The sequence below is a fragment of the Bombina bombina genome, chromosome 8 (assembly GCF_027579735.1).
Source record: "Bombina bombina isolate aBomBom1 chromosome 8, aBomBom1.pri, whole genome shotgun sequence".
Lineage (NCBI taxonomy): Eukaryota > Metazoa > Chordata > Amphibia > Anura > Bombinatoridae > Bombina > Bombina bombina.
Window position 1 is genome coordinate 253,191,540 of NC_069506.1, and position 16,826 is coordinate 253,208,365.

At 35.0% G+C, this 16,826-nt stretch overlaps 1 protein-coding gene across 1 annotated transcript in view; it reads left to right on the forward strand.

Annotated features, from left to right (window-relative positions):
* The window catches only part of LOC128639095 (uncharacterized), a 246,551-nt gene that overhangs the window by 75,714 nt on the left and 154,011 nt on the right, over positions 1-16,826 (forward strand). Inside the window, exon 4 of the mRNA XM_053691247.1 lies at positions 10,395-10,535. Coding sequence (XP_053547222.1) covers positions 10,395-10,535 — 141 coding nt within the window. The remainder of the gene's footprint in view (positions 1-10,394; positions 10,536-16,826) is intronic.

Genomic DNA, 16,826 nt, shown 5'->3' on the forward strand with positions numbered 1-16,826 from the left:
GGTATGAGAGTGCAGTCCCCTTCTATGTTTTGTAGAGGTCTAGGGTGATTACATAAGCTTGTGCACCCTTCCCTTGTTCCCAGTTTGTTTGCATTTGAGGTATTGCATTGTGTGGCTGTTTTAGGGTCCCAGGTATTGGAAAGGACCTTGTTGTGGTACCTGGGCTTGTCCCATTTGGCCAGATGCGGTAACTAACCTTTCCATTTTTGCTTTTAAATCTTAGCTGAGAGCTTGAAAGTGAGTGCTAGACTTTCTCTGTGTGTTATATATATATATGAAACTCTGTAGTAATGGCACTTCTGTAGAGATCACATATTCAAATATAAAAGTAAAAAAGGTTTATTAAATCCACTGGTTAAAAGCATAAAAGGGTACACCTGTGCTTAAAAACAAGACAATAGTGGGGTAACCAAACCCCTCAACATCATCAGACATGTTTCATGCTGGGTAAGCACTTGTACACCAATATCAGTGATCAAGTGATACCCTGCTTATACTTTAAACCAGTGGATTCAATAAACCTTTTTTACTATTTTTTTAATTTGAATGTGTGATCTCTACAGAAGTGCCAGGACTAAAAAGTTTCCTACCTCCATTCAGAACTTACAGGGGCCTTCTCCTGGAGCACCTGGAAATTCACTACCCTATACTACCCTGGTTCTTGAAGAAACACCACGGAAAGAGATTTTGAGCTTGAGCATCCTGTTACCTCTTGTGTGTATGTATATATATATATATATATATATATATATATGTATATATATATATATATATATATATATATATATATATATATATGTATATATATACAATATATATATATGTATATATATATATATATATATATATATAAATATATATATATACACAACAAAATAACAAGAGTATTGCATTGAACAATGATAATTTTTTATTGGACTAACCATACATTTATAAGTTGATCAGCTTTCGGAAGTATTCCTTCCTTTTCAAGTCTGAAGCAATACTGACCAATTCAATGGAGTTTACAGATTATGGGGCCAAATTATCATTGTGCAAGCGGACATGATCCGATATTGCAGTTCATGTCCGCTGCACATTGATAAATGCAGATAGCATACGCTCTCGCCATTTATCATTGCACCAGAAAAATTTGAATATAGATTGTAATAGTATTTCTAATGCTTTTTCTTTAAATGTAATATTCGAATTATGCAATATTCGAATTCGAAAAATTTGAATTTATATTCGAATTCGAAAAATTTGAATTTATATGTTTGTAATAGTATTTCTAATGCTTTCTTTAAATGTAATATTCGAATTATGCAATATTCTATATGGAAACATTCGAAATGATATATTTGTATCTATTATGTATCAATTTACTAGATTCCCGCCCTACCACATGAACTATTGAACTTCTGAATAGTATTTGTTAAATAGAATGTTAAATTTGAAATTTCGAATGTGGACATTCGATATAATTATAAACATTCGAATTTGAAAGTGACATTCGAAAACTGTAAATAACATTCGATTTTCGAATTTTTAAGAATATTCGTTCTTATCGACATTCGTATTTAGAATTCGAATTTCGGTAATAACATTCGTTCTACATTCGAAATTCGAAAATTTACACATTCGCCCATTCCTACTTGTTCCTAACTCTGCTGATCTTTGTGTTCCTGACCCCGGCTCGTCTGACTACTCACTTTGGCTCCTTACCCTGCTCGTTTGACTACCAGCTTTGGCTTTGACTCTTGGCTTGTCATAGGATTTTTGTTACTATTCAAGAAAGGTGCGATTATTTTAGCATTTCATGTCTCTGTTTGATTCCTGGTACCCTGACAAATATAGGCTAAATTGTAAATGTTTACTTTAAGTGTAGGTTGCATGTAGAAAAGGGGTCACTGCCTCCCCTCACTTCCAAATGTGAAGAGAATTAGTTCCACAGCACCACCTCAATTCTTAATAAAATGTTTCTTCTTTATTAAACATATTTAAAAGACAAAATAATAAAAAATACTCAGCACATCGAGATGCATCAAAAAATAATAGTAATATTTAATGCTAGCGTAAATGTCAATCGATCATAACAGCAATGGTATAAATACCATCAAAAATATACACAAAACACAAATATGATTTGAGGTCCCTAACCTATCCTCATTTTAAACTTGCATACAGCATACACCCGCACACACAACAATTCCCCTTAGGATTCCCTAAGGAGAAACACAGTAGAGGCATCTTTTCCAGAATGTTCACAGTTCAAAGTGTGAATAAGTAACAAAAGGGCTCAAAAAGGATATTTTGTAATCCACATAGATTGTAATGATATGTCAAGCTTGATTGTAGCTCATAACAACAGTTCACTGCCCAGTTGTACAGAAACCATGTGAAACTACCAAATATCTAGGGAACTCCTCTCCTCCTAGGTCTCACGCCCCTTTATGGTGAGATGTATAACAGAGACCTATCCCATAAATTTAACTTCGCAGTCCGTTGAACTAGTGACCATGTCACAAGACTGTATATTATCCTCTATGTCAAGTTAGTGTATGGTGCAAAAACTACTGAAACATATATCATAAGCAATGTACTAACCACCTCTATATATCACAGTTCATGTCATAGTACAAGATTATAAGTCATCTGCACAAATTCACATATACAATATGCAGGCTTGAAATGTCACAGTTCATGTAGTAAACAGAGGTAATACTTGCTGATACTTCCTGTGGAGTAACACTCAGTGAGCGTGACATTCTGCACGTGTATGCTGTATGCAAGTTTGAATGAGGATAGGTTAGGGACCTCACATCATATTTGTGTTTTGTGTATATTTTTGATGGTACCATTGCTGTTATGATCGATTGATATTTACGCTAGCATTAAATATTACTATTATCTTTTTATGCATCTTGGTGTGCTGAGTATTTTTTATTATTTTGTATTTGTGGGTATGTAGGCGATACTTTACTCGTGCACCCGTTTTTTTTATATTAGATGATATATTCTTTCTTTTCATCTTAGTAGTGCTGTTATTTTTTGTATATTTAGAATATTTAAAAGACATCATGCAATGTTTTGGCCTAACCGGCCTTAATCATGCATATGATACACACTCACCTGTACCTATGTATAGGCCAGGTAAATTATAAAAAAGTATATACAGACAAGTTACAGGGATACAGTCTTATATCACCATCTAGTGGCTAACATTGTTCATTGCTTTTAATTTTGAAATATTTAGAAACATTCAGCTAGATTACGAATTTTGCGTTAGAGGCTATGCGGTGCTAACGAGCAGTTTATGCTCACCGCTCACTTACAGACAGCGCTGGTATTACGAGTATTTACAAACCCGGCGTTAAAAGACAAGGAGTGAGCGTTGAGCAAAATTTTGCTCCACATCTCACTCCAAAACCAGCGCTGCTTACGCTAGCGGTGACCTGGTGAAACGTGCTCGTGCACGATTTCCCCATAGGTATCAACGGGGAGAGACGGCTGAAAAAAAGTCTAACACCTGCAACAAAGCAGCGTTTAGCTCCTAACGCAGTCCCATTGATTCCTATGGGGAAATAAAAGTTATGTCTACACCTAACACCCTAACATGAACCCCGAGTCTAAATACCCCTAATCTTACACTTATTAACCCCTAATCTGCTGCCCCTGACATAGCCGACACCTACATTATATTATTAACTCCTAATCTGCTGCTCCGGACACCGCTGCCACCTACATTATACTTATGAACCCCTAATCTGCTGCCCCCAACATTGCCGACACCTACATTATATTTATTAACCCTTAATCTGCCACCCCAAATGTCGCCGCAACCTACCTACATGTATTAACCCCTAATCTGCCGCCCCCAACATCGCCGCCACTATAATAAAGTTATTAACCCCTAAACCTAAGTCTAACCCTAACCCCCCTAACTTAAATATAATTTAAATAAATCTAAATAAAACTACTATCATTAACTAAATTATTCCTATTTAAAACTAAATACTTACCTGTAAAATAAACACTAAGCTATCTACAATATAACTAATAGTTACATTGTAGCCATCTTAGGGTTTATTTTTATTTTACAGGCAAGTTTGTATTTATTTTAACTAGATAGAATAGTTACTAAAAAGTTATTAACTATTTAATAAACTACCTAGCTAAAATAAATACAAATTTACCTGTAAAATAAAACCTAACCTAAGTTACACTAACACCTAACACTACACTATAATTAAATTAATTCCCTAAATTAAAAACAATTAAATACAATTAAATAAAATTAGCTAAAGTACAAAAAAACCCCACTAAATTACAGAAAAGAATAAACAAATTACAAGATTTTTATACTAATTACACCTAATCTAATCCCCCTAACAAAATAAAAAAGCCCCCCAAAATAAAAAAAGCCCTACCCTACACTACATTACAAATAGTCCTTAAAAGGGCCTTTTGCGGGACATTGCCCTAATATAATCAGCTCTTTTACCTGTAAAAAAATTACAAATCCCCCCCAACATTAAAACCCACCACCCACACAACCAACCCTACTCTAAAACCCACCCAATACCCCCTTAAAAAAACCTAACACTAACCCCTTGAAGATCACCTTACCGGGAGAAGTCTTCATCCAACCGGTCTGAAGTCCTCAACGAAGCCGGGAGTAGTCTTTTTCTGGAGGACCACTTCGCCCGGTTTCTTCAAGCCGGGCAAAGTGGTTCTCCAGACGGGCAGAAGTCTTCATCCAGACGGCATCTTCTATCTTGATCCATCTGACGTGGAGCGGTCCATCTTCAAGACATCCGACGCGGAGCATCCTCTTCTTTCCACGGCGACTGAAGAATGAAGGTTACTTTAAGTGACATCATCCAAGATGGCGTACCTTCAATTTTGATTGGCTAATAGAATTCTATCAGCCAATCGGAATTAAGGTAGGAAAAATCCTATTGGCTGATGCAATCAGCCAATAGGATTGAAGTTCAATCCTATTGGCTGATCCAATCAGCCAATAGGATTGAGCTTGCATTCTATTGGCTGTTCCAATTTTTTTTTATTTAATTTTTTTTTATTTAATTGTATTTAATTGTATTTAATTTTGGGAATTAATTTAATTATAGTGTAATGTTAGGTGTTAGTGTAACTTAGGTTAGATTTTATTTTATAGGTAAATTTGTCTTTATTTTAGCTAGGTAGTTTAACTATTGTACCTAGTTAACCCCTTAATGACCGAGGACGTGCAGGGTACGTCCTCAAAAAAAAGGCAGTTAACGCCTGAGGACGTACCCTGCACGTCCTCGGTGTGGAAAGCAGCTGGAAGCGATCCTGCTCGCTTCCATCTGCTTTCCGGTTATTGCAGTGATGCCTCGATATCGAGGCATCCTGCAATAACCATTTTTAGCCATCCGGTGCAGAGAGAGCCACTCTGTGGCCCTCTCTGCACCAGACATTAACGGCTACGTTCGTTGGTGGGTGGGAGCCGGTGTGGGAGGTGGGTGGCGGCCATAGATGGCCTTTGTGATGCGGAGGGGGGCGGGATCGGGGGCGGGGACGACCGGGGGGACGCGCACGGACGCGCGCACGTGCACGGGGAGGCCGGGCGGGCGCGTGCACGGGGAGGGAGCGGGTGGGAACCACTACGCTACAGAAAGTTTTTTGTTAGAAGTGGGGATCAAAGGGGTTAATATATTTATTTGGTGATCGGTTTGGCTGGTGGGGTATTGGACTGTGGGGGGGAAGCTACACTACAGAAACAAATAAAAAAAAATAATAAAAAAAAACATTTTTATTTGCAAACTGGGTACTGGCAGACAGCTGCCAGTACCCAAGATGGCCCCAATAAGGCAGAGGGGGAGGGTTAGGGAGCTATTTTGGGGGGATCAGGGAGGTTGGGGGCTAAGGGGGGACCCTACATAGCAGCATATGTAAATATGCTAAAAAAAAAAAAAAAAAAATTTTTTTTTTAATACCTTTTATTTTAGTACTGGCAGACTTTCTGCCAGTACTTAAGATGGCGGGGACAATTGTGGGGTGGGGGAGGGAAGAGAGCTGTTTGGAAGGGATCAGGGGGTGGGATGTGTCAGGTGGGAGTCTGATCTCTACACTAAAGCTAAAATTAACCCTGCAAGCTCCCTACAAACTACCTAATTAACCCCTTCACTGCTGGCCATAATACACATGTGATGCGCAGCAGCATTTAGCGGCCTTATAATTACCAAAAAGCAACGCCAAAGCCATATATGTCTGCTATTTCTGAACAAAGGGGATCCCAGAGAAGCATTTAAAACCATTTGTGCCATAATTGCACAAGCTGTTTGTAAATAATTTTAGTGAGAAACCTAAAGTTTGAAAAAGTGAACAATTTTTTTTTATTTGATTGCTTTTGGCGGTGAAATGGTGGCATGAAATATACCAAAATGGGCCTAGATCAATACTTGGGGTTGTCTACTACACTACACTAGAGCTAAAATTAACCCTAGAAGCTCCCTACATGCTCCCTAATTAACCCATTCACTGCTGGGCATAATACACGTGTGGTGCGCAGTGGCATTTAGCAGCCTTCTAATTACCAAAAAGCAAAGCCAAAGCCATATATGTCTGCTATTTATGAACAAAGGGGATCCCAGAGAAGCATTTACAGCAATTTATTCCATAATTTCATGAGTTGTTTGTAAATAATTTCAGTGAGAAACCTAAAGTTTGTGAAAAAATTTGTGAAAAAGTAAAAAAATTTTTTTATTTGATCGCATTCGGCGGTAAAATCGTGGCATGAAATATACCAAAATGGGCCTAGATCAATACTTTGGGATGTCTTCTAAAAAAAAATATATACGTCAATGGATATTCAGAGATTCCTGAAAGATATTAGTGTCCCAATGTAACTAGCGCTAATTTTGAAAAAAAGTGGTTTGGAAATGGCAAAGTGCTACTTGTATTTATGGCCCTATAACTTGCAAAAAAAGCAAAGAACATGTAAACATTGGGTATTTCTAAACTCAGGACAAAATTTAGAAACTATTTAGCATGGGTGTTTTTTGGTGGTTGTAGATGTGTAACAGATTTTGGGGGTCAAAGTTAGAAAAAGTGTGTTTTTTTTCCATTTTTTCCTCATATTTTATAATATTTTTTATAGTAAATTATAAGATATGATGAAAATAATGGTATATTTTGAAAGTCCATTTAATGGCGAGAAAAACGGTATATAATATGTGTGGGTACAGTAAATGAGTAAGAGGAAAATTACAGCTAAACACAAACACCGCAAAAATGTAAAAATAGCCTTGGTCCCAAACGGACAGAAAATGGAAAAGTTCTGTGGTCATTAAGGGGTTAAAATAAATACAATCTTGCCTGTAAAATAAAAACAAACCCTAAGCTAGATACAATGTAACTATTAGTTATATTGTAGCTAGATTAGGGTTTATTTTATAGGTAAGTATTTAGTTTTATATAGGAATACTTTAGTTAATTATAGTAATTTTTATTTAGATTTCTTTTAATTATATTTAAGTAAGGGGGTGTTAGGGTTAGGGTTAGACTTAGATTTAGGGGTTAATAACTTTAATATAGTGGTGGTGACATTGGGGGTGGCAGATTAGGGGTTAATAAATGTAGGAAGGTTGCAGGGATGTTAGGAACAGCAGATTAGAGGTTAATAAAATGTAACTAGTGTTTGCGGGCAGGAGTGCGACGGTTTAGGGGTTAATATATTTATTATAGTGGCGGCGATGTCCGTTTCTACAGATTATGGGTTAAAATTTATATTATAGTGTTTTTGAAGTGGGAGGGCCTCGGTTTAGGGGTTAATAGGTGGTTTATGGGTGTTAGTGTACTTTTTAGTTCTTTAGTTAAGTGTTTTATGCTACGGCGTTGTAGTGTAAAACTCTTAACTACTGACTTTACAATTCAGTACGAGTCTTGACAGGAGAGGTTTTACCGCTCACTTTTTGTCAGACTCGTAATACCGGCGCTATGCAAGTCCTATTGAAAAAATATTACATGCAATTTACGTAAGTGGATTTGCGGTATTTCCAAGTCTGGCCAAAAAAGTGAGCGGTACACCTGTACCTGCAAAGCTCGTAATACCAGCGGGCATTAAAAAGCAGCATTAGGACCGGCCAACGCTGCTTTTTAAGCCTAACGCAAGACTTGTAATCCAGCCAATTTTTATTCAAAGTTTTTGCTAATGGGAATATTTATCACCACTTACAGAAATATCCCATGATCCAACACATACCAGAGAATAATGTTTTTACATAGTAGTCTCATAAAAATACAGAATAATCTATATCCCTGTTTAGGCCTTTAGGATTCACACTGTCCAAATGGTAAATCCAATAGGTGTCTTTCTGCTTTAAGATTTTTTCTCTATTTCCTCCTCTCAATTTATCTACAAGGTCTATAGTCGGACACCTTAGTTTGTTCACATTGTGGCCAGCTTTTACAAAATGGCTAGATTCAAGGGCTTGGCTATCCCAGTATCTAATATTTGATTTGTGTTGATTAAAGTGTTATCAAGCCTTCCTAGTCAATTCACCTATGTATATCAAAGAAAATTGTCTTTTTATTAAGTATATAATATAAGAGGTTAAATAGGTGTAATAACCCCTGATGTTAAACGTATATCCTATTCTAGGGAGTAAAAACACTTTACCCTTTATCGTTGAGTTACAATTAGAGCATCCTAAGCAGGAGTGTGAACCAAAGGACCTTTGAATTATATAACAGTGGCTTGATTTTTTTGAGCCTATATCAGTCCTAACCATAATATGTTTACAGTTTTTTACCCTTCTATTTGCCTTCATAGTTTTTTTTAAGTATTCAATATTGAGATTACATTGTTTTAAAATATCCTAATGCCTTTTGATATTTTTTATAATTTCGTCACTGTTAACTACTTACGGTTAATAGAATTGTGAGCAATGAACAAAAACTGCCCAGAATGCAAGAAATGGGACAGAGGTTTATATAAAGAGGATACCCAGAACATTTGATAACTCAAGGGATAGATAAATTAAGTAGAGACTTTGTCAAGGAAGGAAAGCGTTTAAATTAATAATAGTTTGCATACAAAGAGAAAAGCACTCTACCAGGAATGAACAACAGCTCATTAGCTAGTTCTATGGCGATTTACCACCCGGAGGCCGAAACGATCGTCTGGGGTTGTCATATTCCTTGTTGAGAGGAGAATTGCCTGGTATTTCAGGGCTGGACTGACCTTAATTGGCGGGATCAGACTGATATACTTTAGGAAAGTTTTCCTTTGTGAAAAGCACACTGGTCTAAAAGAAGCTGCTTCCAGGTGGTAAATCGCCATAGAACTAGCTGATAAGCTGTTGTTCGTTCCTGGTAGAGCGCTTCTCTCTTTGTATGCAAATTAATATGACCCTGGGGAAGTCACCCTATGGGTGATGGGGGAAACCAGATGTGGACTCCTTTCCCAGTGTGCTTAGAGGAATGTGGCTGCACCTCACTGACGAGACCCATAGGAGGCCAAAACAATCGTCTGGGGTTGTCATATTCCTTGTTCAGAGGAGAATTGCCTGGTATTTCGGGGCTGGACTGACCTTAATTGGCGGGATCAGACTGTTATACTTTTAGGAAAGTTTTCCTTTGTGAAAAGCACACTGGTCTAAAAGAGGCTGCTTCCGGGTGGTAAATCGCCATAGAACTAGCTGATGAGCTGTTGTTTGTTCCTGGTAGAGCGCTTCTCTCTTTGTATGCAAATTAATATGACCCTGGGAAAGTCTCCCTATGGGTGATGGGGGAACCAGACGTGGACTCGTTGCCCAGTGTGCTTAGAGGAATGTGGCTGCACCTCACTGACGAGGCCCATAGGAGGCCAAAACGATTGTCTGGGGTTGTCATATTCCTTGTTCAGAGGAAAATTGCCTGGTATTTCGGGGCTGGACTGACCTTAATTGGCGGGATCAGACTGATATACTTTAGGAAAGTTTTTCTTTGTGAAAAGCACACTGGTCTAAAAGAGGCTGCTTCCGGGTGGTAAATCGCCATAGAACTAGCTGATGAGCTGTTGTTCGTTCCTTGTAGAGCGCTTCTCTCTTTGTATGTAAATTAATAATAGGTTTGTGTTTACTACACAATTCAACAAATAAAGTGAAATGATTATAAAAATAATTAAAAGGCATAGGGATATTTTCAAACAAAGAACTAAATTCTTTACAGAATATTCTGACATGCAGAACATCTACATAACTGAAATTCTACTGAAACTAACCTCCTGAAATATATTAAAAAAATAATCTTTCAGACAAAAATTGTCTTTTGAATATGTGTGTCTTTTAAAATGTGTGTCTTTTAAAATGTTTCACATACTGTACATACTAGTTGTAACTGACAGTTTATAGATATGTTATTATTTTCATTGTTTTCTTTATTTAAAGTATCATCCATTGGGAATGTAACAAATGGATTGACCTGTAACTCCTGCTATGCTGGAAACAATGACTGGTGTTACCCTGAGGATACAGTGGATTGTGTTGGAAATGAAAATAGGTGCATTTTCTATTCTAGAATTGCTGGAGGTAAATAAATCAAACATTTTAATTCAATCACTATTGATTTTAATTATCTAGCTGCTAATATATCGCGTATGTAATAATTAGAGTGAAAATATATATCTTCTCTGTTGATCCTCAATACTGAAAATGCTTTATAAACTACCATACATTTTTATGACTGGTATATATCTTGCTTCATTATATGTTGTAAAGTGTTTAGTTGTGCAGTAGTGCAACAATGCAAAGGTTTACAGTGACATTCACCATAAAGGGCTTGATTACAAGAGAACAGTAATTAGAGATTTTGTTTGGGTGCTAACACCGCTGAAAGTAATGTTTTTATGGGGGGGGGGGGGGTAAGTGTGCATATTATAAATTGAAAGTAACTTTTTTGCACTTGAGTGAAACCCAATGACCGCAAGCATCTGGACTTTGGATATCCTGACGTTGTTTAAATCTTCTACCCATTTAACATTACAATGTATTTCACATAGAATAAAATGTTCTTTGTGTTTTTAAATATATATTTATATATATATATTATATTTATACCTATATATATTAATATATACAGGTATAGAAATGTATATATATATATATATATATATATATATATATATAAATTTAAAAATACAAAGAACATTTTCTTATAAGTGAAGAACATTAGAATGTTATATGTACATATAAAACAGTAAAAAACATACAAATTATTAATATTGATTACAAATTATGTTACATGTTTTCAGATATTTGAGAGGAAATTATTTCAAAGTGTATATACAGTATATATATATATATATATATATATATATATATATATATATATATATATATATATACACAAAAATATACACATATATACACATATCTATTATTATTATTATCTGTTATTTGTAAAGTGCCAACAGATTCCGCAGTGCTAACCCATACACATACTTAGACATATATATATATATATATATATATATATACTGTATATATATATATATATATATATTCATATATGTATATATATATATATATATATATATATATAGTATATATATATAAATATATAAAATATATAAAATATATATATATAACCCTTTCAAGTCAAACACAAGTTAGCTTGCGATCTAGTCCAAAATGTCTGATTGTGCATAATCAATTTTAATTTCATATGTATTATTTATTTTTTCTTATTTTTCTCTACTAAAACACAGTTAAAAATCTCATAGACTCTGTAATGCATTTCATGGAATACAGAACTATTTAACTTCTACCTGCTATACCGTGATTGGCTAATATGTGCAAGGGTTTGTTTATATCTGTCTCTATTTGGCAACAGCAAATTAAGTAAGACGTAAGATTAACAGCACTCAAGAGGCATTTTACTGGGAGTGTCTCAGACCTGCTAAACAATGATTATAAAAATGGATTTTACAGTCAGATATTTTGCAATATAGAGGTCAATTTACAATCTTTTAGAAAAATATATCTAATGATTTATCAACTGAAAAAAACACACCATTAAAGTCTTTGAGGATTTTGATAATAAATAATTTGATATGTTTTTCTAAAAGATTGTGATTAGCCCCATGGTGCCTAATTTCTGATGCATAAAACAGGACTCTGGGGTCAATAACAATAGTTAAGCAAAACGTACCTAATTATTAGTAACAGAAAAACACCTTAACATCTATGGGGATTTTTGTAGAGAAATAATTTGATACATTTTGTTTTCTAAAGAATTTTGATTGACCCCTTTATATGTAATTTAAGTTTATAATAACTACCATCTATAAACCATAGGGATAATTTACAATTCTTTAATAATGATTAAAAATCCCCATAGACATTATTGGTGAATTTAGCAGAAAAATCATTAGATAAACTGTTCTAAAAGATTGTGATCACTCCCATATTTACTGCTATAAACCGACACAACTTTTTGGGGTCAATCACAAAACTTTAGAAAAACATACAATTATTTTCAACAGAAAAACACTATTAAAATGTATGGGAATTTTTGTTGATAAATAATTTTATATGTTTTTCTAAAGAATTGTGTTAAACCCCATTATTATTTATTCATATTTTCTGTATTCATTTAAATTTAAGGATAATAGTAAGATTCTACTTCACAGTGGGTTTGGTGATCTAATACTCTCCACTCAGATGAGATGATCTTAAATGATCCTCCAGCACCGCATGATCTGTCACAAGATTTAAAAGGTTTGATATATTTATCTAAGGGGCATTTCCTGCATTTCTGTATGTCAAGGAGAGGAAAGCCCAGTGCAATATACCGCTGCATGTCATGAGAGTTATGTTACATTTATACTGTGTGCTTTGTATTTTATATTACTTTACACTTCAGACTATCACCTAGATTACGAGTTTTGCGTTGCGGCTTGTAACGCTGAAAATATGGCATTTTCAGCGTTAAAACAGCACCGCAGCTATTACAAGTCTTGTCGGTATAGGTGTACCGCACACCTTTTAGCATGTAACGCAACGTCAGTACCACACTCGTAAAAATTACTTTTTTCAATGGGATTCCCATAGAACTGGTATTACCAGTTTTGCAGTGAGGCTAAAAAGCTAGCATTACACCCTATAACGACAAGATCCATAACGCCATCTAAAGTCAGTAGTTATGAGTTTTACGCTACAAATCTGTAACATAAAACTCATTACTAAAGTGTTACAAAGTACACTAACACCCATAAACTACCTATTAACCCCCTAAACCAAGGCCCTCCCATATCGCAAAACACTATATTAAAGTTATTAACCCCTAATTTGCCGCTCCCGACATCACCGCCACTAAAAAAATGTATCAACCTCTATTCTGTCGCTCCCCGACATTATCGAAACTATAATAAAGTTATTAACCCCTAAACTGATGTCCTCCCACATCGCAAACACTATTTAAATATTATTAACCCCTAATCTGCTAAGTGCCCACACTGCCACTGTAATAAACATATTAACCCCTAAACCGCAAGCCCCCCACAATGAAATAAACTAAAATAAACTATTAACCCCTAAACCAAAAGCCCCCACAACAAAATATACTAAAATAAACTATTAACGCCTAAACTGAAAGCCCCCACAGCGAAATATACTAAAATAAGCTATTAAACCCTAAACCTAAAGCCCCCCACAACGAAATATACTAAAATAAACTATTAACCCCTAAACCAAAAGTCCCCCACAATGAAATATACTAAAATAAACTATTAAACCCTAAACCTAACAACCCCCTAACTTTATATTAAAATTAAAATTTCCCTATCTTTAATTAAATTAAAACTTAACTGTCAAATTTTAAAAATTTATTTTAAACTAATAATTAAACTATTATAATTATTAAACTAAAATTAAACTAACTACCAATTAAATAAAACTAAACTACACATTAAAAAATCCTAACACTACTCTAAAAATTACAAAAAGTATCTAATTACAAAAAAATAAATTACAAAAAAAAACACTAAATTACAAAAAATAACAAATTATCAAAAATAAAATAGAATTACACCTCATCTAATAGCCCTATCAAAATAAAAAAGCCCCCCCAAAATAAAAAAAAAACCTTAGCCTACAATAAACTACCAATAGCCCTTAAAGGGGCCTTTTGTGGGGCATTGCCCCAAAGATATCAGCTCTTTTACCTGTAAAAAAATACAAACAACCCCCCAACAGTAAAACCCACCATCCAACCAACCCCCCCAAATTAGAAAAACTATCTAAAATATCCTAAGCTAACCATTGCCCTGAAAAGGGCATTTGTATGGGCATTGCCCTTTAAAGGGCATTTAGCTCTTTTACATTGCCCAAACCCTAATCTAAAAAAAAACACCCCAAAAAACCTTAAAAAAACCTAACACTAACCCCCGACAATCCACTTACAGTTGTTGAAGTCCCGCTTAAAGGATTTTCATCCAGCAGGCGAAGTCATCATCCATGGGTCAAGAAGTCTTCATCCAGGCGGCCTCTTCTATCTTCATCAAGCCGGCGAAGTCCTCATCCAGGTGGCAAGAAGTCTTCATCCAAGCAGTCTCTTCGATCTTCATCCAGATGGCGCGGAACGGGTCCATCCTGAAGACATCCGGCACAGAGCTTCCTCTTCATACGGTCGCCGCCGTATACTGCATCTTCAATGCAAGTGACGCAATACAAGATGGCGTCCCTTGCATTCCTATTGGCGGAAAGATTTCAATCAGCCAATAGGAATTAGAGCTGCTAAAATCCTATTGGCTGTTCCAATCAGCCAATAGGATTGAGCTCTCATCCTATTGACTGTTCCAATCAGCCAATAGGATTGAGCTCTCATTCTATTGGCTTTTTTATTTTTGATCATTTGTTTGTTATTTTTCGTAATGTTAGTTTTTTATTCTTAGTAATTTTAGTGTTTTGTTTATTTTTTATAACGTTAGATTTTAGTGTAAGGCAGGTTAGGTTTTATTTCACAGGTAAGTCTGTATTTATTTTAACTAGCTAGTTAATAAATAGTTAATAGCTATTTACTAACTAGTCTACCTAGTTAAAATAAATACAAACTTACCTGTGAAATAAAAATAAAACCTAAGCTAGCTACAATATAACTATTAGTTATATTGTAGCTACCTTAGGTTTTATTTCACAGGTAAGTTTGTTTTTAGTTTTAAATAGGTATTATTTAGTTAATAATTGTAACTTTAATTTAGCTGTATTTTAATTATGTTAAAGTTAGGGGGTGTTAGGGTTAGGCTTAGGGTTACTCTAGGGTTAGGCTTAGGGTTACGTTAGGGTTAGGGTTAGATTTAGGGGTTAATATATTTATTTAGTGGTAGTGATGTGGGAGGCCAGAGGTTTAGGGGTTAATAACTTAAGTATACTAGCGGCAACATCGGGAGTGGCAGATTAGGGGTTAATAATATTATGTAGGTGGTGGCGATGTCAGGGGTGGCAGATAAGAGGTGTTTAGACGTGGGGTTTATGTTAGGGTGTTTAAGTTTAAACATAACTTTTTTTTCCCTATAGACATCAATGGGGCTTCGTTACGGAGCTTTTCATTTTGCAATCGCAGGTGTAAGACTTTTTTTTGCCGGCTCTCCCCATTGATGTCTATCGGGAAAGCGCGCATGAGCACATCAAAGCAGTGCTTGTTTTTGGTGCGGTATGGAGCTCAAGACAACCATATCGCCCGCACAAGCCTTCTTTTTTTAAACTTGTAGTGGCAGCGCTACAGGGAGTGAAATAACGCTGCTTTTGTTGCGGTCGTTAAAAACCCTATAGAGCTCAAAACTCATAATCTAGGTGTATGTGTTTTAAATTTATTGCATTATAAGCTTTGCACTTTCTATTTTGTATTTTAATGCATTTCAATTCTTTATACAGCAGTGTATTTAGGATTAGGATTTTACAAATTCTTGTTATGCTTTGACAGTTTCAATGTAACTTTAATAAATTAGGATTATACTTTGTATATTTATGTGTATCTTTTACAAACTACAGTGTACTTTATATTTGTTCTATATAAAATAAAACTGAAAGCTTAAGAAAGTAGGAGGGACAGGAGAGTTCCCATGATCTGTCTGAATCTCTCTCTCAAGTCTCCTGATATACTTTAAGCACTTTCCTTCAAGTCTCACTAATTTATCTTGTCAGCTGTATGTGTTCAAGGGATTTGCATTCATAGGAATATAGAAAAGCTGCTCATGCCAATAAAAACAATAATTAGACTTAGAAAAGTGTATTTTAACTTTATATTATGTTATGCCATTAAATTAAGCATGAGCAAAATTAGTTAAAATATAATTATTTATACATCATGCAAATTGGTGAAAGCCTTAAGAGCAAACTATATTTAGCTTTTTGCTCTTTTGGTATATAAAAAGCTGATTGGTTTGAGATGTGTATACATTTTGCAAGATCTTAGCTGAAGCTGTTACCGGACGCTTCCAGGTATCATATTAATTGTTATACTTGTTTGTAATAATTAATAAGTACATGTATGTCAACTAATATTTGATAGTTATAGGTATTGTTTAATCTGTTAGATAACCCAGATTAAATATTGTCCAAGGTTACCAGATATTTGGGGCATAAAATACCTATAATTAAGGAAAGAGGTTTCACTAACAGTTTTCCTCTCTTTTCTCCTTTGACCAGAATCATATATCTGTCACTAATCACTCACAAAGTGACAAAACCCTAGACAGGAAGAGTAGATATTATTTACCATATTAATACAACAGTAAATACAAATTCAACTGAAATTATTTAACTACAATTTAACTTACATTTTACTCTATTTAGAATATAATACTTTTCTGTCAGTTAAAT